At 43.8% G+C, this 27,221-nt stretch overlaps 2 protein-coding genes across 2 annotated transcripts in view; both read right to left on the bottom strand.

Annotated features, from left to right (window-relative positions):
• Positions 1 to 19,855, bottom strand: part of cacna2d2a (calcium channel, voltage-dependent, alpha 2/delta subunit 2a) — a 58,795-nt gene extending 38,940 nt beyond the window's left edge. The window contains exons 1-4 of the mRNA XM_068742069.1: positions 19,850 to 19,855; positions 17,737 to 17,796; positions 5,290 to 5,334; positions 437 to 575 (exon numbers count right to left, since the gene is read on the bottom strand). Coding sequence (XP_068598170.1) covers positions 437 to 575; positions 5,290 to 5,334; positions 17,737 to 17,796; positions 19,850 to 19,855 — 250 coding nt within the window. The remainder of the gene's footprint in view (positions 1 to 436; positions 576 to 5,289; positions 5,335 to 17,736; positions 17,797 to 19,849) is intronic.
• A 52-nt stretch (positions 19,856 to 19,907) lies between these two features.
• LOC137898070 (twinfilin-2-like) overlaps positions 19,908 to 27,221 on the bottom strand; it is a 10,214-nt gene continuing 2,900 nt past the window's right edge. The window contains exon 4 of the mRNA XM_068742067.1: positions 19,908 to 19,970. Within this exon, the coding sequence (XP_068598168.1) occupies positions 19,908 to 19,970 (63 nt within the window). The remainder of the gene's footprint in view (positions 19,971 to 27,221) is intronic.

Genomic DNA, 27,221 nt, shown 5'->3' with positions numbered 1-27,221 from the left:
AAAAGAGGTTATGTCTGCGTTTTGCCATGCAGAGGGGAAGGCCACGCCCAGCCGCAAAAAAACACATGTGGTGTTGATGTCACATGGGGTGATGGTGGCGCAGGTGGTTGAGAGGGTCGTCATATGATACGGTACCCCCCAGGAACCCTGGGCTTCAAGAAACACCAAGCTTTCATTCCATCCCTGGAGGTCAATGGCGCTTCATCACCGGTGATAATGTATGTACAAATCAAACCATTGTATTTAATTTGCTGAATAAATATTTCAACTAATCAATTTTTTTCCCAGTCTTGAGAGAACCTCTCTCGCAACTACCGTTGCATATATTTAAGAGGCTTTTTCTATATGGGCTTTGATTTGCATGTATGTGTGTAAACAATCCATACACAAATTGCATTAGACAATTGATGAGGTAACAGTATTCTTATGCACTTACAGCCTTTGTAGATGTCTGTTGGAATCTGGACTGCACTGGAGGAGTAGTTGACCTTGTTCTTAAAATTGGGATCATCCACAAACTCCAGCTCCAAAGACATGGAGGTCTCCAATGGGCTCTCCTCTTCTCCATCCTCCGTCTACACACACACACACACACACACACACACAAGCTGAGTAATCACACAATTATGAAAGTGGATTGAAAAAGAGGGCACAAATAGGAAAGCATTCTGCCGTTGCCCTTATTGCGGCTTTGCAGCACCCATCTGTGGCACTGATGCATAAAGTCGATCTTTCTGACTCGCACGTAAAGCCACACAGCATTTGAATAATATTCAGCACAAAAGTAATAATTATTCCTTTAGTCTGCCTTCAGATTTAAAAGGTTTAATATCCTTACCCTCAGCAGAGAACAGCAGCAGGTATCAGAGCCGGTGTTAGACAGAGAAAGTCATTAGTGCCAGTGATGACTATCACAGACACACGAAGTGCCATACAAATTAACCCCGACAATAACCAGCAACTAAAGCCACTTAATCACTGTTTGGTCTACCACCTACTCAAATAATAGCATATTTCACATTAGGCTGTATCTCTGTGATTGTTTAAACAAATGTTTTGAATATGTCATGGCAGCATTGCACATTTATGGGAACGCCTGACACTCACATTACTTTAGCAAAGTGTCAGATACCAGCTACACCCAGAAGATAAATAAAAAAGGTCTGTGGCTGGAGGAGGAAGCGATTGTTGGATGTGAAATGAAATGGCATTAAGTAATAAACTCACTCCCTGGATCACTTCGTTACCGTAATCATCTGGTTTCCAGCGAGTATCCGGAGTGAAATCCTGCCTGACGCACCCTTAGAAAGCAGCGCAGTGAACCAATCACAGTTGGAGATCACCATTTTGAAATTTAAATGCGGGAGATCCTTGTAGGAGTGTTTCTCAAGCAAGCAAAATCTAATTAATATGCATCGATGCAACATTCTCGCTGATACACTGCCATACAGCAGTAGCCCTCAGCACAGTCTGGCATCATTCTCCCTTTATTAGTCATCCTTCATTAGCCTTCGTTCATTGAAAGTATGTAAAACAAAACTTGCATCTCTGATCATTCCTCAAGCATTCTAATAGCAACATTTTTACTTCAAAATAAATCATTTAAGTGAAGCAATCCACATTTTTCATTTTAATAAAGCAGAATGTTTAATTGGATCTGACATAATAAAAAAAACTGTTTGTTTACTGCAGGAATTAAATCAATGTCCATGACAGAAAGTGATTGATGATCCAACTTAAATTGACTATTAAAATGCAATTACAAGCTGTTGTTGGGATGAGAGCGGGGACAGCCGTGCTCAAGTCCCACTGAAAGTCAGCACAAGGAACCGTGTGGCGTGAAAGAGACCAAACTATCATTGTTAAAGTACAGGACATGACCTGAGCCGGTAATATATATCATGACACATGAATGTCGATCGAGATGCTGGACATCCAACAAGTAAAGTAATGCTGAAACACCAACAGCTGATTCAAAATTACATTTGTGTGTGAGTAATTTACAAGAATAGTAAATCCAAGTCAATCTTTAATATTTAATTGTCATGACTAAAGAATAGTTAAGATGTTAAAAAAAAAACTTTCATTTAACCAGGTACCGTCAAATGAAGACATTTTAGGAAATTGTGCACGTTTAAAGGTGGAGGTGCGTCATTGGCCCATGATGCTTCTGTTATAGGTTGTTATTGTCGGGTCAGGGCAGACAGATGGCCTCCATCGTCTCGTCCACAAGTCACGGGTGTTGCTGGACCCGATCCCAGCTGACTACAGGCGAGAGGCGGTGCACACCCCGAATGAGGCACCAGCGCATCATGGGGCGCAATTATATAATGATAAATATAATTCTCTATTATTTATTTGATCAAATCCAAATAGATTTTTCTTCTATTATATATAAGGTATAGAAAAGAAGGACTGGCATGGCTTTCAAGATGAGCTATAATAAGAAAAAAATACAAAAACAATGACATAAAAATGAAATAAACATTTCTCCAGGCCATATGTGCTTTAGTGTCAGATTAAAATCACAGCTCACTAAAAGCTGAAATGATCGTGATGTGAGCAGAATATAAATGAAATGACACAGATGTTGTCTGTAGAATGTTTTCAAAATGCTTTGGTTAACAGAATGTCTTTAACACAACTGGAATTCTACACAATGAATTTAAGGGGCAGTTAGTAAAGTTAACAGGCTAGTAAAGCTGACAGGTTAGTAAAGTTGACAGACTAGTTAACGTGACAGGTTAGTAAAGTTGACAGACTAGTTAACGTGACAGGTTAGTAAAGCTGACAGGTAGTCGAGATGACAGGTTAGTAAAGCTTACAGGTAGTCGAGATGACAGGTTAGTTAAGATGACAGGTTAGTTGAGATGACAGTTTAGTAAAGCTGACAGGTTAGTTGAGATGACGGGTCAGTTAAGCTCTCCTCTGAACAGCACTGGCGGGGAGGTTGAGCTGTTTGTTTATCACAGAGCCTGACACTAATTCTGACTCTAATGTCAGACAGGATTTTTTCCCCCTCTTTCTTCAGAAGAGCCCAATCATAATTAACCAAGGCAGCGTCTAATTAGGAGCTGAATAAATCCGCACAGGAAAGACTGATTGGTTCATTTTCTTCAACCATCCACCACCTGTTTCGCTCGATTCATTACCCAATTTGTTAATTTTATCTCCACGTTCTCAAGGTTTAATTAAAAGCTGAAGAGGCCAGAGATGACATTTTGAAGACTTTTTCCTTCCTGCCTTCAGCCAACCGGGGCTAACCTAAAACGTGTAACTTATGACCCTGTGTGTGTGTGTGTGTGTGTTTGAGTGTACCTCTGTGCACACATGTTCATTTATTCTACCACGGTAGAGAAGACGAGATATTAAACCAGCTAATCTGTTTTGTCCTTGAGTAAAGGAAAATAAATCTTGCGTACATGTTTTAGGACAGAGCAGAGGTGTAGCTTCAGAGAATAGTAAATGTGTGTCCGTCAGTCGGTGCAACACTTTAGTCCACAGTCGTATACATCTTAACTAATACTGAATGAAATGAGGTGCATCTTGTTACTCTACAGTACACAGATTGTCATTTGTGAATTTGAGAATTACAAATAAAATTAGAATGATGGATTAATTGATTTGGTTGTCCTCAAAGACTACTTCCTACAGACAGGACAGACAAGCTGTTTCTCTCTGAAGTGTTCTTCAAACAGATTGAAGAACACTTGCATTATCGCCCAGGATGCTTCATCTCCAGAGAACTCAAATAACATCAATGAACTGACGAGAGGCTTCCATTGCAGGAGGGCAAAAATGTTTTGTGAACAAAAGAGGAAGAAAGCATTAACCTTTATGCAATTTGGGAACCCTTCCACTACTAATGAAGATTTTTGTGTTTTATTTATTTATCGCAGTCTTATTAGGACATCTGTTTATACAGATTGAGCAAAATGTGATTGAACCATAAATGATTGTGTCCAAACAGGAAGAGGACGTCTCCAGAGTTAATCTGTTACCTGAACAAGAGAAACAAATAAAAGCTCCTCACGCACAAGAACATTACATGAACATCAGAGGACTTTCGGTAAACAGGCAGCAGTAAAAAGGATCATCACTGTTTCACATTCATATCAAGTCCAGTAACAAGAGGGAATACGGACAAGTATAGAATACTGGTCAGCGAAACAGACGAGGCTTGGATGAAGCAAGGCCTGCAGATGACTTGCATTTCTTGAAACTGAATTCTAATCATATCCTTCTAATAATAATGGATTTTCACTCCATTGGTGGACCTGAATTAAAAAGGGTCATCTTGGTAGAAGTCAAGCGTAATTCATTGAGGAGGATTAGCAATGGGTGAGTTCTGGTACCGGTATTGGGCTTGACTGCTGGGGCTGCAGAGATGAGGAATGACCTCTATCTGACCTCTGCAGTAGTCTTTCTGTGGTGTGGGGTTGACGAGGTGGGGGTCATGAGTGTGTCACTGGTTCTGCCTTGGCACGCCATCTTAATGATGACTGATGCTCTCCAATTAGATGTGCTGACAGGCCCTAAAGCGCTGTGTCATTAATCACAGGAGTGGTGTGCACAAAGAGAAAATCACACGATGATTTATTGCCCCTTCACCTCCCTCTCCGAGTTTCTTCTCCTCTCTATCTCGCCCTCTTCCCATCTTTCTGTGCCGTTGTGATCTGGGGTGGGGGGTGGGGGCATTCAGGGACTCTTTCTTGAAACTTAATCAGTCGGCAGACAGAGGCTCCAAGTGTATGACTATCCTGTGGAGGGAAGCCAGGTTGAGGCCAGCATGGCGGCTTGGTGAGTCCAGGGGCCTGCAGGCTTCTTCTGGAGAGGAAAACATTACCCAGCATGCCTGCCTGTCCATGAACACCATTCGTATTCTTGTGTATCAGTGGCCCACATTATACAAATTCTGTGCAGGTAAATTAAAGTGCAATATGAAGCATCTTGATATCAACCCTAACGTTTCAGGTACACAGGGGGCACAGCGTGGATCCCAGGGGAAGGACAAATACCTGGATGGGGAGGACAGCTGAAGCCACTGTCACATGCATGTCTGGACTGCCACTGCTCTGTCACACTGACTCACGGTTTGGGAACGTCACCTCACTAACACACACAGACAACCCCGGGGGCCCGGGGCCGGAGGAGGGGGCAGCAACACCGAGGAGGGCTGGGGGGTTGGGTTGCAGGAAAATGATGCGAAGTGTATCGGATAGGATTTGGGATTTCTAAGGCAAGCAGGTAGGCGGGGGAGGGGGGGGGAGCAGTCCGTACTGTACTCACATAGTCTGAATCCGCTTTGGAATCGTAGTATAAAATGGAATTCTCCTGTGCAGGAAAGAAAAGTGAAAAGACAGGTGATGAGAGAATCTCTAGAAGCAGCCCATATCAGCCTCGATTCGTCAGGTGTGGTTATATTCAATCACACTGTTCAGCATGAGAATATAATCAGCATCACAGAACAGAGAAGGAGTCGTGTGATGCGGAATGACAGTCATGAGAAGGTGAGTCGACAGCTGTGGAGAGCCGACTCTGTTAAAGAGATGCCATGAATGCATGTTCAAACGTCAAACACTGTAGGAACACCGTCATGTGACATGTAGTAAAATGGTGATAGAAGAACAAACTCAAAATAGTTCTCTCTGGGAGCCTTATCAGCCTCAGCTGGCTGGTTTCCAGTCCAGGAAAATGGCTCTCACAGGAGGAAAGAGGCCAGAAAGGGAAAATAATGTCAACTTATGCACGTGTTTTCTGCTATTTCCCCCCCCTAATTGCCAGCTGAAATTACCTGTTGTCAGCAGGAGCCATCAGGGCCTTTACCCCTGAGCAAAAATCGTCATGCCCAGGCTGTTGGCCTCCCCGCCATCTTATTCTGCTCTGGACTGACATCCTTATCTCACAGAGAGGGAGGCATGGGGGGTTGAATGCAGCAAACTGCCTCATTATCATGAGGCGACGCGCTGAGGACGCGCTCTCAAGGGCAACACACTGACTGACTTGCCCTAACTGGAGGAGCTGTGGTCATGGTCCAATGAGGGGGGGTAGAGAAAGAGGGAGCCTATTTTACAAGTCCTGCACATGATTTACTCGCTCTGACTTACATTCTCCCAATGTCTCTTGTTCACTGTCATCGTCTTTATATCTGCCTTTCTGTGTCAAACTTATGCAATCTGCATGCATTTCCTTTGTACAGCGACAAATGCGCACACACCCACACACACACACACACACACCTATGTGGTGAGCCACGCTACCCATCGTGGTTGTAGTCTTGGCTGGCCTCTGGTGTTAATCTGGAGTCCGTCACAAGCACAGTCCCTAACGGCTCACCAGAGAAACGCTGCATGATAAAACCTCATGCTGATATCAGACACGGGGAGGCCGGCCTGGACGCAACTTGTGTCTTCAGGTGTCTTCAGGATAGTGTGAACAAGATAGAGGAGGAGCGGAATCTTCCTCTGCTTCCCCAGCTGCCAGGGAGGACAGACCGGCTCACTCAGGGACGACATTGGGTTAGGTCGGAAGGTCGGGATGGTGGCTGAGGGTGGGGTGATATGAAGGGATGACTTGAGAGTATAGAGATGGGTTGTGTGTGTGTGTGGTGGTGGTGGGGGCGGGGGGGGGGGCTGCCAGGGCTAAAAATAGACCCTGAGAGAGAGAGAGCGAGCGCTTGTGTCTCTCCCTCAGACAGGAAGTCTGTGCCAGAGAACAGCATTGCTGTGTCTACCAGCAGGCCTGATCTGGAGCCCAGCCCCGCTTACACCGCTGCCTCGCTGCGGAACAGTTTACTCTTACTACTGTGGCATTCCAGCTCATTATTCAGGACTGCTTCCCGTAAATAGCCGCTTGGTTCCTTCCACCTGACACACACCGTTATGAAGCTTTACACAAACAAGCGATGCACCCAAAGTACAGAGCACACACTCCTGTGGAGAGCGCACGAGAGGGCCAACAGTCCAGCCAGGCCACTGCCGCTCACACTTCCTCCTTGGCATTTTGATTTAAAAATAAGAGTAGCAGGTGATAAAATAAAAACTTGAATAAATGAGTGGAGAAACATGTAATAAGCATTTCGGTACAAGACACAAGGGGTCACTGATGAGTCCACCCCGACCCCTGAACCAGACCCCGAGGGTCTGAGGGTTAAACACACGTCTGATACAACAGCCGGCAATTATCCAATACATTTTTGTTTAGCAAATCCCCCCCCCCCCCCCCACACACACACCACACTTTAACATACACTGAGATACACACACACTTGTGAATGTACATGTAGAGTGGGCACACACACTGGCAAACAAGGTCTGGGAAAGTACCACTGACACAAAGCGCTATCAGTAAATTAAATCGATGGAGCCAAGTGGAACAATGAATTCCAAAGAGGAGACAAACATTGAGGTCAGGTGATCATGCCCGGCCCCTCCCTTCCATCAATCTCCCTCCTCCACCTTATCTCAATCTGCTTCCTCTCTGTCACCCCTTCGCCCCATTACCACTCCTCCTCCTCTACCTTTTCTTATCATCATCTTTCCCAATCTCTCCATCCCCATCCCAGGCTCCTCTCGCCAATTTCACCAAAAGCAGTAAGTTAGATGCTTACTGTTGCTATAGAAACCGCCCGTGTGCTCCAGATTACAATATGACTTTGTCTCGTCGCCAGGGCTCCCAATGTCTGCTTGTTTTTGTCTAACCAGATAAATGGCTGCCAACGTTTTGCTCTTCTGCCCGCCCGTCGGTTGGTCGGAGTAGCAGCTTGTTCATCTGCCAGCGTACTTTCTTGACACGACTCTGTGCTGCATGTTGTTTTAATGTCATCTATGGCTTGTACTCACACATTTGAACTTCAGAAAAAAACAGTTCAAGTGAAGGTCAGAGCGATTGAAGAACCTCACACTGCGTGACGAGGACCCCGACATATCATTTATCCGCCGAAGCAAAAGGTGACAATAAGCGATTGAAAAATACTCGGTGCATTGGGACTGTCGTGTGTCGGCGCGTGTGGTGACGGAGTGCGGCTGCTGGGTCTAAATCTTTTGAGTGTGAATGTGTGTGTTGCCTAAATGGCCTCGCTCAGACAGGTTGACATTTGAGTGTGAGACAAGTGCTTCATCATGGGTGGGGACAGATTACAGTCATACTCATATCTCCTCTGGACACCTGCTAATGATTTTATAATTACAGAACACACTCGGTGCCTCTGCTGTGCCATGGGGCATGCACACAAGCATGGAGAAATGCACACACACACACACACACAACAGACAAATTGCACTTTTCTCCTGGACACAATACACTAGCAATCACTCATTGAACCAACTTCCCTAATGGAAGCTGACATTACATCAAACACAATAAAGGATTTCATTTAGTGCTCTTCATTAACTCAGGCACACAGCCCATACGACTGACACACCGGCACACACACACCTACACACACACCCACCCACCCACACACACACACACACACACACACAGCACAACTAGAATAAACAAGGAAATACAAAACAATTTGATTTAGCTGTAGAAAAGCAAAGTTTAAGTAATGCATGAGAACATGGCTGCAGACAGCATGACATACAGGCGGAACAATATATATCCTCCTGAGACCCAGCCAGTTAGCATGTCCTCTGTAGTGGACATTTCTCCATTACAGAGGACATGCTAACTGGCGAGCTGGGTCCCAGGAGGATATAGACTACTTTGAATGAAATGTGAAGGAAAGATACACACTCAAACTGAAAGGAGACAGGAAAACACAGTACACCATCAGAAATGACTCAACTCAACTTTAATGGCCACAAGTTTGTAGAGGTTTCGGGAGGAGAGCTGAAGAAGTATGATTTCTTTTTTTAAGAATTACATTAATCACAGACATGTAGAAATTGGTCAGAGATCTAAAAAGTCTCACCACTTTGATCTTGAATTGCTGGGTTGTCCCTGGAATCTTTGTTCTTTGGCGCAGCATATTTTTTTCCCCCTCAATGAAGGTTTAAATTTATTCCTTTGTGGTTGCTGGAATAAAGCTCATGCACAGAAATGTGAAAGGTTATATAGTACATGGACAAAAGTTCTTTTCACTTTTGCTTAAACGGAGGACTGAGCATTGAGCGGATCCACGTAGCAGAAAATTAAAATGCAACCTTTCTTTTTGTTGCTCTGCAGGCTGCGATCTAACCCACCTAACATGCAGTCTAATACAAGATCCCTGCATTTAATTCTGTCTTATAATGTTCAGTTATTGAAACTGTATTATAAAGGAGTTGGTTGAATCACGAAATTTTAACTATTGTTTATGGAACTGGACATCATCTTAGTGAAAATGTAAAGAAGTAGTTCAGGTAGGCAAACCTCTCTTACCCTTAAGAGACTTAAAAACAGACATGATGCTTTAGAATGTCTGCTCGGCCTCAACCGCTGTGACTCAGATATCTACTGTGTGATGGAGGTCGTAGGTGCGGCGGCCTCTCTCTCATGCTCTCGTTGGAAATGCGCCTGCATCTCTTTGAAACAAGCAGTGAGCTGCTGAGACCAAGCGTGGCTCCACGTCAGATGTTCATTTGCAGGCCAACAAACAAACGCCCCGAGATTAAAGCGCCAACACACACTGAAAACTCAGTGCGAAGTCAACGGCGCTCTCCGTGCATATTTCAGCTGCATCCCGCTCATGTTGAGATGGAGAACTCTTTTTCTCCTCTAACTGCTCACTCACTTCAAAGGCTCTGACAAAGACCGGCAGCAACCCAAGAGATAGGAGAAAGGAGGAGGAAGTGGAGAAAGAGGGAAACCAGTTGTGGATACAGTGTCAGCTTCATTATTGTCAAATTAAAAGTATGTAATTTCAAAAATATTAGGGTCGCATACGGCGTGGTTATATTCCATGCCCCCAATATGCCCCCATGATTCTGCAATTTCAACGCTTCAAACGTCTCTGTAAACATCCTGCAGGTCACGGAATCCTATTTTCTCTTCTTTCCCTATCTTCCCCACTTTTCCCCCTTTCTTTCTCCTCCTCTTTTCTCTCTCCCATCTCTGCTATGTTGTCTCTTCCTTTCAGCCATTAAAACGGTCTGCGAATATTCCAATCCCATGATAAGGGGAGAATGCTTTGTCCTGCTGCACTCTGGGTAATGCTGCTCTCCATTGTTGGCTGACAGATCTCTATTGAGGAGCAGGTTTTAATGCTGATAGCATCACAACACTCCATGGGCAGAGTGGCAGATGAAAAGGCTATCCAACATAACACGGGCATGCCAACACCTCCCAAACAAGCCCCCAATCTAATCAGAGGAGAAGTAGGAAGGAGGTACTGTATCACCAAATAAAGACAAACACGATAAAGAGGCCATGATTTCATCTGATTCCGGAAGAATTTGATAGAGACAATGGAATAGCTTCACATGTTTATGGCATCTGCATCAGGAGATACAGATGCCCCCCCCCCCCCCCCCCGGTCCACATTGCAGCTCGCTTTGACATTGGAGCACCGTCCATTTGAGTGAAATCTTTCTAGGTTTCCTTTCCTCCCAGAAGGTTAGCACAGCTTTGCATCTCACTGATATTTCTTTCACCCATTTTACACCACTTGTCCAGAAAGTGCATGAAAGCCTCTACACAGGCTGACAAAGGGTGGCCAATCAACAATCAGCACCGACCAAAGGAAGCCTGTTATTTTTGATCCCGCAATCATTTCCATCAGATGTCTTGCTGTGAGCATTCAAATGAGAAAACAGTCTGATTTAAGATATCTGCACAGAGGCACTGACAGCAGGGACAGAATACGGCAGGGAAACACAAACACCCGAGCAGGTGTCTGTCCTCTGCCGAGGAGTAGCCATCTTGTCACTCCAAGCTTCACACCCCTTTTCCTGGGACGCTGTGGTAGACTCAAGCACGGGACGCCTCAGACAAAATAGACATCTTTATTTATAAGTGGCTTCTGCAGATATTCCTGTGGGACTAGGTATGAAAGAAGCTACTCCATGGTGATGCTTAAAAGCTGAAATATTCAATTCAGAATAAAAATGCTGACATTTTTCTGTCTTATTCAATTTATTATTATTATAAGGAAATATATCCCTGCCATATCTAAACACTTAAAGACATGAAATGCCCCTTCCATAAAATAAATGCTCCATCTGTAAACAAATCGAAACAAATCACAGACCGAAAGTTGGAGAAAAATAAATGTCAAAATAAAAAGTGAAAATACAGAAATACAGAAAACGTCATCTTGAGTGTTTGTACCTTGTTTACTCTACTTATTAACCTGCTCTGACGAGAGGGGCATCGAAAACAGCATTCCATGGGTGTTGATCACTTTTTGAAATGAGAAAGTCAAGGTCTGCGGCGTGGCATGCTGGATTTCTCTGACTATTGATCGCCATCTCCAGTGAGGCAGGGGGATCGATCGGTGGGATTTAGACATGGGGCTGCTCTCTCAACCCAGGCTCCTGCTGAGCGCACAGCAGAGCTGAACGCCTACCGAACGCCTGCAGACACACCTGAACAATATCTCAGCATTTCTCTTGAACTCTTCCTGTACTTCAGTGTTTCTTTTTTTTTTTTCAGTCATCTTAGACTTCACCAAATGAGAGTAGAGCAGCAGGCGAGCAGGCAGCCGAGAGAGAAGAGGCGGAGGGGAAGGAAAAACAAGAAGGAGGACATTTGTACCTTTTAGAGCACCACTTTAACAAATTATGGTGGTCTAAAAATCAAGAAGATGAAATTAACAAAAGCCTGGGTCGCCAAAGCAACCAGAAGCCCAATCGAGGCTGTGAGCAGAGCAGCAGCAGCTGACAGAAGGTGAGACGGGAAGGGGAGGGGCGCTCACTAGGAGGCGGGGAGCTGCATTTGAGATGGGAGATGAAGGTCAAATGCTTATTGGTATTTTACTAACTGATCAATTGATAAAATGTGACTTCAAGCACACAGGCACAGACTCTCGGCTGTGTGCACATTTTAGCATCCATTACCGATGCATGCTACTGAGTTTCTGCTGAGCCGCCCAAACCATCAGATACGTTTGATAGGTAGGAGGCTCTGCTAAATTGTAAACCGTGTCAGATTTTCTCCACACATAGCCCCTCCTCATTTCTTTCCCTTCCAATGGCAAGCAGATGGAAGTCCGTTCCAAAGCTCAGGATTCAGCGATAACACTGTTTATGAGTTCCATTACGTGCTCAGCAGGCTGCAAGCACTCGGTCTCAGACCAGCCATAAAGCAGCAAAAGAAAGGAACCCTGCTCTCAATGAATATAGATGCAGTTTATTTGTGATTATACAATGTGTTTATCTGTGTTTGAAATAAGAACGGTGAATTTAGAAAGAGCTCACATAGCAATATTCCAAACTCCCTCTCTCTGGTGGTTGCTCTGGAGACCATTTTGAGTTTGTCGCGGTGCAGAGACAGGACAGGACTTTGCGTTTGAAGAGCTGCACCCATCCTTAAAATTAGATATTCAATTTGAAATATGCAGTGGAAAAAAATTAGCACAGCATGTTGGTCAGTGTAAAGAACAAAAAAATGCTATATAAATAAAATATTAACCCTAAACCTAACCCAAACTAAAGAGAGCAGGACACATTAAAAATAGCAAACACTGAAATGTGCGGACAGACAGTCCAGCAGTGGCAGTTTTAGGTAATGGAATCAGAGGTGGAAACTGGGCTTTGGCAAACAAAGCTAAACAAGAGAATCAACAAGACAGAAAATTAACATATTGCGAGTCAAGTTAGAAGTGACAAAGCCAGGATGAGGTGTCTCTTCATTTCTGTCTATTTCTAACAGAGTCTGAATTTGAATCTGTCAGAGGCAGCTCTTGTAAGACTAATGTATTCTGTGGCTAATGGAGTTGGTGGCTCCGAGGGCCGGACTGTGAGTCGAAACAATGATTCTCACTCATTTCCTCTGAAGGGCCAATTATCTCAAAGAGAGGCATTATGAGAGGAACTGAATTCGGTCAAGTGAACAAACCCTTGCAACCCTACCTATAGTAGCGACGGCGCTCAAGGTCATGTTACACCGCCGAGAGGACCTGATGTGCATTTAGTGCAGCAAACACGGATGAAACACTTCCTGAATCTAACTACCATTGATCCCTAAAGCCTGGGAGAACAAAGCTGAGATGGTTAGGAACGGTGACGGTGGGCTCACCACAGTGGACGATACACTGCATGAATATTATCTACACATACATATGTGGAGAGCAGTAAAGAGGTCATAGGAATACTACTGTTGTGCATGGAGGTGGGCTCTTGAGTGTAGATGAAGAGAAAGAGGCGGAGGGAAAAGGAGAGCTTCTGTTGGCCCATGATGAAAGGCTTGATTGATTAGAGAGTGATGATTGCAGCAAATGGCCTGGAAGATGGCTCCATCTCTGTTTCTCCTTTTTTCAGTCTCCTTTACCTTCTTCCGTCACTCGCTTGCACGCCTACACCTCTCTCTTCCTCTGTGACTCTCTTTGTCACCCTCTCTCCTTGGTTTCATCATGGCAGCCCATCAACAGAGTACCTCTCTCTCTCTCCCCTAATAGCACAGCTATTAGCACTAATGCATTTCAAACGTACAACAGCTGCCATATCACAATCTGATGGAAAGTACACGTCTTCCTCCAATCTCCGTCCTTTCTTTCATCCAACCTCGTCTCTCTCGCCTCCGGTTTGTTGCGCTCCGTGTCAGCCCTCCTCCAGCTATAGACACAGCGGCCATCATCCCTATCATCAGAAAATGACAGCTGATTGATGACAGTGTAGTCGAGGATCTATTGGTGATCATACCACGAGAAAATGATGCTGATTTTAGACAATCTGCTTTCTGTTTTCTTTTGGTTTTGGAATCATTTTTAAAAAGTTGCCAATTTACTGAGACTCAAAGTCATCTTTTAATCTCTCTTAGTGATTTAGCAGCATCACAGAAGATTGGAGAGATTACACATCTCATATTCAGTGCTGACTGTTGATCAGCAGCAGTTCTGGGTAAAGATACATAAGATTGACGAGTATTAATAATAGAGGAGATGCTTTGAATGTGCCAGATCTAGCACTGCAGTGTGTTCGGCCGACCGGATAACATGACAGCACGCAGATGAACATTCATTATGAAGCAAAATTATTTTTGGCTTGGACTTGTTCTTCGAAGAATTGAGACTTGGTTTGGATTCTAGCTGTAGCAAAGCCTGAGAGAAATATATCGCTACATCCTTCACTACACAGGAAAGGAGGACATGAGGAGAGATCTCTTTATATACAAATTTGATTTTCAGAGTTACTTTCTTAAGAGTGAAAGAAAAGGCTCTCCCTATAGGAAACATTTTCCCTCTGAGTGTTGTCACTGTTTGCTGCTGGGCATGTAGGATACAAACGATTTAAGTGAGTTTCACCAAGAAACTTTATCCTGCTCAAACAGAAACAGATTCTTAGAGAGAAAATGAAACCTTTCTGGGTAGAAAATCAAATCAGTTGGGGAAGTTAGAGAAGATGCAAACATGGATGTGAAGGAGACAACGAAACTGTCATAGTCATGTGAACCAGTGATGTTTATTCAAACTAAACTGGATTAGTTTTTTTTTTTTACATATGAAATGCCTTACTTCTCAAACAAAACTATTTATCACTGATAGTAAAAGTGCAATCATTGGATATTACACACGTTTCCACAGAGCGATTTCTTAAAGGATATTATTTGTTCTGTTGTGAAGATTTGTCTGTAGCAGACAACCCATTATGATGCAACATTAATCACTGTCACTGAACCGTCACATGACCTGAGCTAAAGCTCAGCATTTACTGTGACTTTATACTGCATGTAGACATTAAAGAAGCAGCTGCAGTTTTATAGGTTATAGCACAAAAATGTAAATCTTCTAAAGTACTTCATTAAAAAAAGGTTATGGTAAAACAAACTGAACCACATCGGCATCGAGAATCCCTATGATGCCTACACATGTATTACATTACATTTTAGAGGTTTGATCAGTTTTTAATCATTTTTTCTATAATAGAATTGCATTAATTTTCAATTCGACAAATCTTAAAAGACACAATAACTAATCATTTCTTTTCAACTCTGCGATGAACTGGCGGCTTGTCCTGGGTGTACCCCGCCTCTCGCCCGTTGACTGCTGGGATAAGCTCCAGCACGACCCGCGACCCGGTAAAAGGCGGTCAGGAAGATGAATTAATCAATTTATTTTCAACTTTAAAAACTAAAAGTCAGAAAATGACTATTAGTCAACTTCAGCTATTGAGGCGGCGGTAGCTCGGGGACAGGAGGGTGGCCGGTTCAAGTCCAGCATGGACCAAAGTCTGGAGTGTGAACTGGTAGCTGATGAGGGGTCAGTTCACCTCCTGAGCACTGGCGAGGTGCCCTTGAGCAAGGCACCGAAGCACTGAAAGGACTGTATTGCTGACAAAATAGCAATGTGTCAGAAAGCCTTTCTGACCTTGAGAAATCAGTGTCCAACAATTTAATATCTCTCTCACACACCCTTTCATTTCAAGGGATTTAAAATCCTGAATGATCAACATTCTGACATCCATAATGTCAGGATGGTCGGAAAAACCTCTCTGCAGTGCTGTGTGTGTCTGTGAGAGAGAGAGAGAGAGAGAGAGAGAATGAGAATAATGTCTTCTCATTGATACAGTAACTGCGATGAGCCGCTGTGAGGAACAGGAATGTCATTCAGTTTCTATGATGTCACCAGTTTGGTGAGGTGAGCAGATGGGCTGCGGTACAGAACCGGCCATTAATAAACACATACAAATAAATAAGCTTGCCAACTAACACACAGACACACAGACACACACATATGTATAAATTCTATCAAAATGCACTGTCTCCCATGCATAAACTGCATAAACACCTTTTCTCTTTACTTGACAGACTGCTCCACCCTCTAGTTCAGGATGCAATGCATTTCTCCTAATATGCCCAAAGAGCATGCAGCCCTAATCTAATTAGAGTGTCAGTCAGGAGAGTGCTCACCCAAAGAGAAATTAGGAAAGTGCAAAATCTACAAACAGGAAAAATCTTCTTGTGAGCATGTGACATATCTACCGCTCCCCCCCCTCCTCCTTTCCTCCCCCGCTCCACCTATTTGTGAGATTTTCTAATGGTTTCACAGTCGCCCTGCTGAGATTCATTACCTGGCCTGATTATAAAGGCAAATGAAATCAGCTCCAATACATTATTAATAGAGAGGCGCCATTAGGATTCATTAGCAGTATTTGCAACAATATGATATATTAACTGTTTTCATGCCTGATTAAAGACACATGCGGATGAGAAACAGTCTACATCAGGGGTTGACAAACTTTTTGACTCGCGGGCCACAATGGGTTCTAAAATTTGACAGAGGGGCCGGGCCAGGCTGGAGTGTTTGTGTGAACTAATATAAATGACATGTAAAAGCCATTACATGAAAGGATTTGGCCTTTTACAGGTAGCATTACAGGGAAAAAGGGAAAATGAATGAGGTTTATAGTAACATTTTATTTAATGATATTATTTTGACAAGTTTGGCGGGCCGTATTATAAAGCCTAACGGGCCGTATATGGCCCCCGGGCCTTAGTTTGCCCATGTCTGTGGTCTACATGATTGTGATGGGGGGGGGGGGGGGGGGGGGGGGTGGAGATGCTGGCTGGAAGGATGGTGCATGGACAGAATCAGAGGCAGAAACAGGAAGAGGAAGAAACAGCAGAAATAGAGGATAGGTTTTGGCCCGGGTTGGCAGATTATCGGGAGTGCTGGCTTTTCCACTTGAGGAGGCATTGGTGCCATATTGGATGTAGCTCCTTTGGAACAGGTGTGCTGTGTGTGGTCACCGTGACACTGGCTCCACTTCATGCATGATACACGTCCGATTGAGGTACATCAGAGCTGGGAAAGGAGGCGATTAACCCCCCCTTTGGCCTATGCAAGCCCCTTCCTCGGACCGGCGGTGTCAGAGGCAGCACCCCAGTCAGCAAAAGACTACAGCTTTAGAGTGTAAGCAGCCATGAATAAAAATGGACGTTGTAGGGAAGTAGGGCTCATAATTATTCGTTTTAAATCAGTTAAAGCTTTTTCTCAAATATCCCCCAGGAGGCACTGGGTTAAAAATCCATTTGTGGGAAGTGTACCATGACAGAGAGCTCGTCTCCCTGGAGACAGAGGATATGACAGTAGGGAATGTGGATGTGTATCTAACGGGTGAGGCTATATATGTGTGTGCGCGTCAATATTCATGCATGTTTTTGGGGCATCAGAATATTTGCAAATTCGAGAATCAGAGGAGCAGGCTACAGAAATGCAAAAAACATTTCTTTCTTTAGATTTCAACAGCAGATTTCTTATGCTTTATAAGCCAGTTGCAAAAGATTGCAACGTTCAACCTTCAGTGAAACGAAAAGAAGCGAAGGCTTTCAAATAATACTGAAAATCAAGAAAATGACAACCCAAGATGGAAGCCATTACAGTGTGGGCGCACGCTTATAGGACTGCATTTGTTTGTATCATCATTTTTCCCATTTGAATATAATTACATTTTATTGTCTCTGTGATGCTGATCACATTGTCATTTAAGGATTCCAAGTGAAATAGGGCAAACAGCTAAATTAATAATGTGAAAAAAGAAAGAAAGTGGAAAAAAGAGACTGGGCAGAAGATTAGCCAGTCTGCCCGAAAGAGAAAGGATAACAGAAAGAAGAGGTCTCGGAGAAGGAGGGAGAGACGTTTGTGTCCTACTTTACCGTCACACCGTCTTGCCATACATGTTCCCTCTGAAGCAGCTCTGCCTCCCTGGCCAGTTTCTAGGAGGAAACAAAAAAACAGCAGTGTGAGTGGCGAAAGTCAATACGACATTGATTTATGTATTGGGCTGTTGGCACGTGAACCTGAAAGAGATAAGCAGATGATGGTAAGACTGGTTTAAAAAAAAAAAAAAAAAGGTTACTATAGCTGTAAACTAACAGGAAAATTCAGTGGAATCCAAAAATGGCCACCTTCAAGAAAAGTACCACACAAACCAGTCCAAATTCATACCGACCGATCTTAACTTTGCAGTTAATATTTCAGCTGTGCACAATTGTTCCTTGCCAAAGAGACAAGAAATATTTGCCCTTGTAGATATGAAGCAGACGTCAGCGCCAATGGTAATGCTTTAGCTTTAGCATTATCTGCTGTCACATTGTGCCTCCTGAGCGTACAGATGAAAATACATGATTGTACTCACTGTATGCTGACCATGATTTAGGATTAAGATATTTGTTTTAAATAATTCTTCAAAAGTCCTACTGTATGCATCAGTTTTGAAAAAGTATAAACCTGCACACCATACTCGTTTTAGAATGATGCACGGGTGCAAACATTCAGTACTAGACTTTATTATCCATAGAGACAGATAACAAGCTTCTATGATTGTGTTTGTACAGACAATGGGAACTTACATGACACCAACAAATATACATTTCCATTTCCTTCTCTTGGATGTTTATTCCCTACACAAACAGACGAGACAGAATGGTTTGTTGGTTTTTTGTTTTTCCTTTTGCTCATTTAGTGTTCTGAATTACACCAGGCCTAATATCTCCATCTCAAGCTAATATCATGATAACACCACTACATCGCATTGTTTCATAACTAAACACCATTTTTGATAAGGTAGCTCAGACTTATCAAAGAAGACATTTTCTGGATATTGAAAGTCATCCAAGTGACAAATATGCCAAAAAAATAAATAAAAGAGTATCTTTCTTCAACCTCTACACTCGACCTTCTCCTGCCTCCGTATATAGATTTAGCCGAGCCTCTAGGGGGCGATCTTTTTCCTGTCCCAAGTCTCAGCCTTCAAGTCCCAGGGTAGTAAAAACTTTTCTAGTTCTGCTAACAGCACACCCATGGCCACACAGACTCACCGCTGATACCCCTCCTCTAAGCAACCACAAACAAGGCCCAGAACATCAGACCAGGCTATTGTCATATGTTGGTTATGCATGTTCCTTTAAAGTACATACAAAATGTGACCTAATTTATGACCCATCATTGTGTAAAGTCTTGATAAATTTTGGGTAATTAACTCATTGAAATGATCACCAACGAGTCCTTCAGAAAAGGCAGCAATTGTGTGGCTTTTTGAGAGAGAGGGTCAGCCTTATTACAGGACAGAGCCGCACTGCTAATCGCTTCGTAAAATATCAGCGCTGCATTTTTCAATTAAGGATAAACACTGAGCAGCGAAACAATAATCTCGATGCATTTCCAGAGATGAGAAACAATAATCTCAATTCATTTCCAGAGATGAGAAACATTAGAGCAAATTGAAGCCATATGATCCCACTGTCCGAATGATTGGGATAAGTTATTATTTATGAAAATGAAAACCTCTTTTTGAGGACATAAAAGTATCAGCAAACAGTTTCCAACCCTTAGTCTGTCATGATGTTTGATGCAGCAAAGCAAGCCCCCCCCATTGCTCAGTGAGTTTGCCCCCCCCGTGGGCTATACCATTTCTCTCAGACCCTATTGCTTCCTTAGCAGCTTAATGCAGTCCCTCAGCTCCAAAAGAGCCATGTGTCTTCATGTGTCCTTCCTTCCACACTGTGTTGGCCCAGATGGATGGGCAACAAAAACAGCCAATGAATCAGAGTGAGAGATGTGGGAAGGAGGGGGGGCAGGCATATATCATCTATGCTGGTGGCTGGAGCCCAAGCAGCTTAGAGCAGTGGATGAGCATAGTGAGATCAGTGCAGTACAGCACAGATAAGCTCAGTACAGGCCCACGCAACACAGAAAATAACACAACAAGACATGGGCACAAAGACGGCGGAAGAGTTGACATTCATGAGCACAGCCCTCCACCGTTACTGCCATCGCAACCTTGACACAAAATGCATCACATACAGGGCAATTTGTCACGGAGCCTTCAGGCAAGGTCAAGCTCTGTAATGGATAGTGGCATGTGAAGGGTCTCCATAGAGTCTGTGGCCTGAAACGACACACGGAGGAATCTGACATATAAACAAACATATTTCCTTATTGTGAACTCCCAGAACGCTGCAGGTTGGGAGACATGAAAAGCTGCAAGGGGCAGGCTCCTTGAAGATTCCTACAGTTTGGTCTGATCCAGACAGGAGCAGCTTATTGACTCAACGGCGTCTGGTTTGTAGGGGAATGACAGCACACGAGAGACGGACGACGTCCTGCTGTGGCGAGCACCAGCTTGACGGCAGGCCGCCTGTGTGATTGCTGCAGCCAGTTAGGCCCTTCCACTGAGTATTACCTTAAAGGGCACTCGATAAACCAGACAGTCGTCTGTGTGATTTGGATGGACACTCCAAAACAGCGCTACGACGTGTGCGTTTGAGTGAGAGGGCACTTGAGAAAGCAGGACACGATCTGTACATATGATTGCAGCCTTGAATCACGGTACTCAGCATGCTCCAAAGGACCCCTCAGCTCGGTTTCTGGGAATGCCTAAGTCACCTTGGGGACCAAAAGACTGTGAAATGACTCTGCTGTGGTCACTTAACCTTTTTATAGTGCCCAGCCTGGTGAGAGAGGACTCATAGTGAATTTGTCGTCGATTAGCTGCTATGGACAGTGACAATCATTACTATAAGACGATTGTAGAAAACGATGTCTAAATATAGAACACGTTTCTTAAGGGTCCAGCTGTCATTAAAACATCTAATGTGGTATCTCGGGAAAGTCTAATCATTAGTCATGGTGTGTTCACCTTGAGACAACGTAAAGGGCAGATTGGTCGGTAGATGTGTGAAGACAGAATCATCAGACATCGCACAGAGCATCTGCAAAAAGAATTTCCCGGCATGACACCGGTCCGTGGCAGGGAAAGCATTGGGAACCGCTGCTGTAGAGTGTCATGCACTAGTTAGCCCATTAGGGGGCAGCAAACTGAGTGTACCAGTGATCCCAGCAGCAGCAGCAGTGGCAGCAGCCACCGCCAGCGGAGCCTGTCAGAATGAGAGCAGTGTGCTTTAAGCTCTTCATTCTGTCTTCTCCACTCGGCCGGGATTAAGGCCAATCATAGAAATCACTGAGTCAGAACCGGCCCACAATAACAGATGGAGGGACTTTGCACTCCAGAATTTTCAAACATCATAGGCAAACTCACTTTAACTCCACGTCACGGTCTTGCCGCCTCCGCCGCCTTCCGCAACCACCTTTCATTTCTCTCCCCGTCCTTTTATCTCCCCTCTTCACGCGACTGTTTAATCCTGCCATCGCATGCTGCATCTTCATTTATCGCCCTCAAACTTTCTCCCTCTTAATGCCATATTAATTCCAACACAGTCACAGGCCTACTTCAAAACAGTTCAACTAACTTAACATGGGCCAGACGTTGTCAGTGATGCTGGTTGAAAAAGCTTGTCAAATTGTGAAATGGTTTTTCGTCTCTTATTATGACACATTCCTGCCAGTGGAGTGCCTGAAACGACAGAACGTCACATTTCTCTAAGAGGAAGACAGCAAAAGTAAGAATAGGTTCTTCTCTTCAGAGTGGCAACAATGATGATGCCCCATAATGAGGGGAAATAATGACCCTTAATTCCAGGTCCCTGTGTGGTTTGCTCCGGCTGCTGGGTATTGTAGTCCTTATTAACCAACTCTGACAGTGGATCTGCACGGATGTGCAGGAGACTCCATCTTTGTTCCAAAGCAACCCGTGGCAGGCCCCTTTGACGAGGCTGTGTGTGTAGTGCTATTGTACTGTGTGCTGAAATAATCCCTCCCTTTGATTGTGTCTCCCTGCCCCCCCGCCTCGTCTCCCTCAATAATCTTCCCCCCTCCACTATAGTAAATGTTAACACTTTCCCCCGTTCATGGCAGCACATTCCCGACTCCTCTCGGCTGTTTCCACGGAGACTGGATCAGGAAGATGCAAGCTGTCACCCAACTACAGCAGCAGCTTTTTAAAATCAAACGGCAGCTTTCTAGCCTCCACGCAGTCCCACAGAAGCGGCACATTTCCCCTGCAGATTGCCAGCATTGTGCAGAAGCTTCTGTGTTCAATTGGGAAAGAAAGGCGACTGGAACAATAAGGCAGCAGCTGAACTCCCTCCGAATGGTTCCTCAGTACTACAGTGAACATTATCGACCTTGATCATGAGTGCCTGTGTTTCTTTCAGTTTATGATGATGTTAGAAGCAATGTCACAGAGGCAAAGGGGGTAATTTAACATCCCTGACTGCTGAAAGATCATCATGACAACAACCTAAATGCTCTCCTGTGCCACAGTTTGTTGATATTTGAGATACTCCAGTCGAAATTAAACATATCTCGATTGTTAAACTTCACAGACTGATCAGCACAAGTAAGAAGCAAAGACCATTGCACTTAAAGTTAGTTTTCACCAGAGCTACTGCCACTCTAATTTCAATTAAACATCCTACGGCAACTCATCCTCACTGGCACACTTGTGCAAATGGGTCAGGACACGCAAATCCAGCACAAATGTAAATGCCCTAAAGGTCAAACAAGGTCACTGCTGGGAATATTGCAGACAGCCCGAGCTTATCAGGTGGCCACATTTCATGGACTCCACTGGCAGCCGGAGCTCGGGGTGAGTGTGCAGGTGGAGCAATGTGTCGATGAAGCCAGAATCGGCTCAGTGACATGCGAGCGTCTGGTTGCTGGGCTCGCAGTCCATTCTTTGACAGATAGTCACAGATGTGCCCAAACCGCTGGCCGACCTTTCCTTCCGTTACTGGCATCAGTGGGACAACGCGCACAACACAAGCATAGCAAGAGAGCAGAGGGGCCGAAAGTTGCTATATTACTACTGCTAGTGTATCAGCCTGCATCAGCCTCGCGTGAGACCAAAGAGAAGATGACGCACCAAATGTCCGGAGCAAACCGCTGGAAAAAAATGAGCTGAAAGACATCCAGTGACAGTTGTTGCAAATTCCTTGGAAACAAGCAACACTTGGAGTCAAATCATGTCTTTCTACAAGTTTCATTCGGCTTCAGCAGACATTCTCCAAACCGGCAGAGATCGAAAGTCTCTACAGTCGAGGTTAATAAACAAGCGGAGGTAAAATGTCTTAAGTCCCTCTGTTATTTGAAACACATCTCAACAGAAGATTCCGTATTGCCACAGAAAACAAAGTGTGATAAAACAGAGATGACAACAATCACATTGAACAGCCAAACTCATCATCGCATCTCAGATGCCGCATATAGATGGGGAGCGCTGGCCATGATCAGAAAAAAAAGGTGAAAGAAAAATACGACTATCGGGGAGGCTTTTTCCTCACCGCGACACAGCACCATCCGTGTTTCAAGGGCAGTTCTTTTTTTTTTCTGATGTCCATTTTTTTTTGCCCTTTATGTCAATCACCCTCCCTTTTACTTTAGATCGCTGACAGAATAATGAAACTTCATTGGGTTATTATTCGACTAAAAAGCCATCATGCGTTACCCGAAAAAGAAAAGGATTTTGTGGTCTTGCAGATTCCCCCCCCCTTCTCCTTTTCTGCTACACAGAGAAAGCTTAGGGTGTCTGACAAAAGCCTTGTCAAAGTGCCAGAGAGTCCGTTGACAGCAGCTGGTGTATGACAAAGTGAATCACTGACAGCGCTTGGCCGGGCAATTGTCTGGGATTTATACACATGTGCACACGAGTACGCACCTTCAGTCACATCCTTCCATGCACGCACTCGCACCGCCGATCCGGTTTTCCAACAGACGTAAGAGAGGAACAACATGCAGACAGCGTCGTCTCTCCAAGCAATTACAGCAGATTGAAACCAAATTAAATTTGAAGCCTAGAGCAACACCGGCGATTGAACGCCTATGACAGATGTGACATGGGAGCGCTGCGGGACCGAAGGATGGAGGGGATGCTGAATGGAACGGCAGGTATGGGTCGCACAGGAAGAGAGCGCTACATGGAGAGTAGAATATCAGGCACGGATTCAAGAACCAAGCAGATTAATTTGCATGTTTAAGGCTGCTTACTATAAACATTTTTTGTCTTAATTATGTTGCTGGCGGCTGATTTCAAAGGCGTTCCATATGTCTTTAGACCGATTCCTTTCCTTCGGGAAGCGGGTTCCCATTCACTTAAGTACGGAATGAAATTACATTAGTTTGACACACATGATTCATCGCAGTAAATGTTTCTCACTTTTTATCATACATCTACTAACGTATGGTCAAATGACACAGAGCAAATAACCAAATGTATGATGTCAATATGGGGTTCTTGTTTGTATTTGGGTTTCAAATACATTCTCTCTCTCTCTGCCTATAATAGATAAACAAAATACAATAAGCACAAAATGCACTGTGGAGTCCATGCAAGTTCATTTTCATACTGTAATAAAACATGTAACAATACAATTATAGTCATACAATTAACCATAGAAAAAATAATAGAAAAACAAAATCCTTTTTATTTACATAATAACACTAGAAAATGATACAACGTGAGCATCTAAAGAATTTAGAAGTCACAAATGTGCTTCTTATAAGCGTACAGATTCCAGTTCTCCAAGAGCTATCGTTCCTCCATTTTCATTATCCTAGTCCAAGAAATGACAGGATTAGTTGTGGCGGCTTTTAAACATCTGATGCTATCTCCTCCTCGGTGAACAATTAATCCCTCTCACTTCGCTTCTCCTCAGTACCATCTCTCAACAGCCAGGCGACATCTTGACTCCATTATAGCAGTTAAATGATGCTAAGATTTAATCTGGTACGTTTGCAGGAAATTATATTAAAAAAAAACTTTTAGTGTCAATATATCTTTCGACTGGCGCATCAAGCAGATCATTATGTGGCGCACACCTTGCTCTCTGGAAGGTTTAGTATGTTAATGCATGCAGCATCTGGTTAACAGTGTAAATGTTTGATCACTCCGCTGTAGTTCGACCTCAAACAGTCTCACTCCTCAGTATTCTCTGAATACTCAACAAGGGGATAACGCCCAGCATTCACAAGTGCTGCGACTGGCAGAAACATAATGTGGTACCCGCACAAATATAAATACATGATGGAATTATGTTGGGGAAAGAAAGGTAAAGTGTCTGAAGATTTGGTAGTAATTTGATATTTTGCCTGGAGGCCAAATTCATCTTACTTGGTGCAAACTTTATAATAATTCTATTTTCCTTTCTATGTCTGTCAAATGTGGACAGAACCTGCTCCGTTTTCCAAGATGCTAATTGACTTAAGTGACAATGTGTGACATAAACATGGCAAATATCAAAAAGTGTAGAAAGATTTTAATATATTTATTTATTGTCTCGCTGAAAATGTGCAAGATGTGATAGAAACAAAAACGCTGTTTGCCTACAGGGGGCATAATACGTCCTTAAATTAGACCTGTGAAATCGATGGGTCCACATAGTAAGAAATGACAGCCAGACTGAAAATGAAAACTGTCCTGTCTTTATGTGGTTTATTGGTTTAATTGATGGATTAACAATTATTGCGAGATCCTGTGAAGAAATGGTAACGTAATAAAATAATCTAACGTGTCTAATCAGTCTGATGTGAGAGAACTCACAATGATCCATTTTTAAACATCATGTACTGATGATGTTTATAAATACACACATATCGCAATCACCCAGCAAAAAAAGTACACAAAGGCCATTCTTTCCATTATATTTCAAGACTCACAGCGATGCTGAAGGGCACGGAATGAAAACAGCTGGTTTAAATTGCTTGGAAAGGAATAGAATGATTTTTGAGAAAGCTTCAAACATGCAGCAGCCCGATTTCACATTTAAAAATGAGTTGGTCAGGAAATTACACTTTGGAGTCCAAATGGCTTTTTCATTTTCCCAGTAATATGCGGTTTTTATCTCGCCTAAAAGGCCCCACATAAATACATCTTTTGTACGAGAAACACATAAAAGACTATATATGAAAGGCCAATGTGGAATATGTAAAGTTCCAGGAATCCATTGTAGGTGAGAAAGAAATTGTGGGAAAATAGATAGAGCAGCCAATTTGAAGACGAAGAAAGCCTAATGGTGACATGGAAAACGAGAGGCGGCGAGAACCAGGCGACGCTGAAGCAGTCTAACCTTGACAGAGAGCATCTCCTGACAAGCATCTGCCTCCTGTAATACTTTAGAAATAATCTCCATCCACAAAGGCCCAGCAGTCTGGCAGAGCGAATGTTCTGTGCCTCATCGATCACTCTGATTCAGAAAGCTGCCACTCTCGGTGTGTGCAGGCAAAACATTGATCAGGCCGTCTTTCCCTCCTCTCTCTCTCTCTTTCTCTTTCTCTTTCTCTCTCTCTGCTGCACAAGTAACAAAGTGAGCTGAGACTGAAAAGGTGAGATAGAATGGCAATGCAGGTAGTGATGTCATACTGAGAAAAATAAAAAAAGGGATTCAAAAGATGGAATGGAGATTTGAGAAAAGATGGTGAACCGTTGAACACCATTGAAATTGAAAGCGTTCATTTCAAACCAAAGTACAGCAACACCTCGACAAACGAGCGCTTTGGGAGACGAGTGGTCGGAGACGCGAGCAAACCTGCGAGCATAAATTTTGCTTTGAGACACGAGCAATTTCCAGATACTGGCGCTAAAACGCTGCGAGTGCACGTCAGTCGTTCAATTCAGGTATTCACCGCCTTCCGTACTCGTCTCCTGCACATCTTACGTGATTTTGGCTGTATCTGTGTGCATTCCTGTTAAGTGGCGGATGCAAAGAAAGCGAGGGGTAAGGGTGGCAGTAAGACGAAAAGACGCATGATGACGATGGAGATGAAGCATGAAATGATCGATCAACTTGACCGTGGTGTCCGCGTAAGGGATGTGGCACGCCAGTACGAGCGGAGTACATCTATGATGTACAATCCTCAAACAGAAGGATGCTATCAAGAACACGAAGCCTTCCAAAGGCAGAACTATCACGTCTAAGTTTATGATACGTAATATGTGTAAAGGTACAATTACAGAGTAAAGTGTCTCCAGCAAATGATCTGTTTCTGAGCGGTTTTATTGAGGTGCCCCCCCCCCCCCCCCCCCCCTCATTTTAAAGTATAGGAGGCATAGACACTACTAGCACAATCCCATCAACACATGCAGTTACTACTCAGTGTTGTGACAGCATTAACTGCCACGCTGCAGGTGGCCACCAGCATTTAATTGACTTTAAAAGGTTTGCCATTAGCACCTCTTCTGTTTTCACTTTGGCACGACTGAAAAGGACCCGACAGCAGAGCAGGAAGTGGAGGAACAACATCAGCT

The sequence above is a fragment of the Brachionichthys hirsutus genome, chromosome 8 (assembly GCF_040956055.1).
Source record: "Brachionichthys hirsutus isolate HB-005 chromosome 8, CSIRO-AGI_Bhir_v1, whole genome shotgun sequence".
NCBI classification, from domain to species: Eukaryota; Metazoa; Chordata; class Actinopteri; order Lophiiformes; family Brachionichthyidae; genus Brachionichthys; species Brachionichthys hirsutus.
This window is presented reverse-complemented; position numbering and strand designations above follow the sequence as displayed.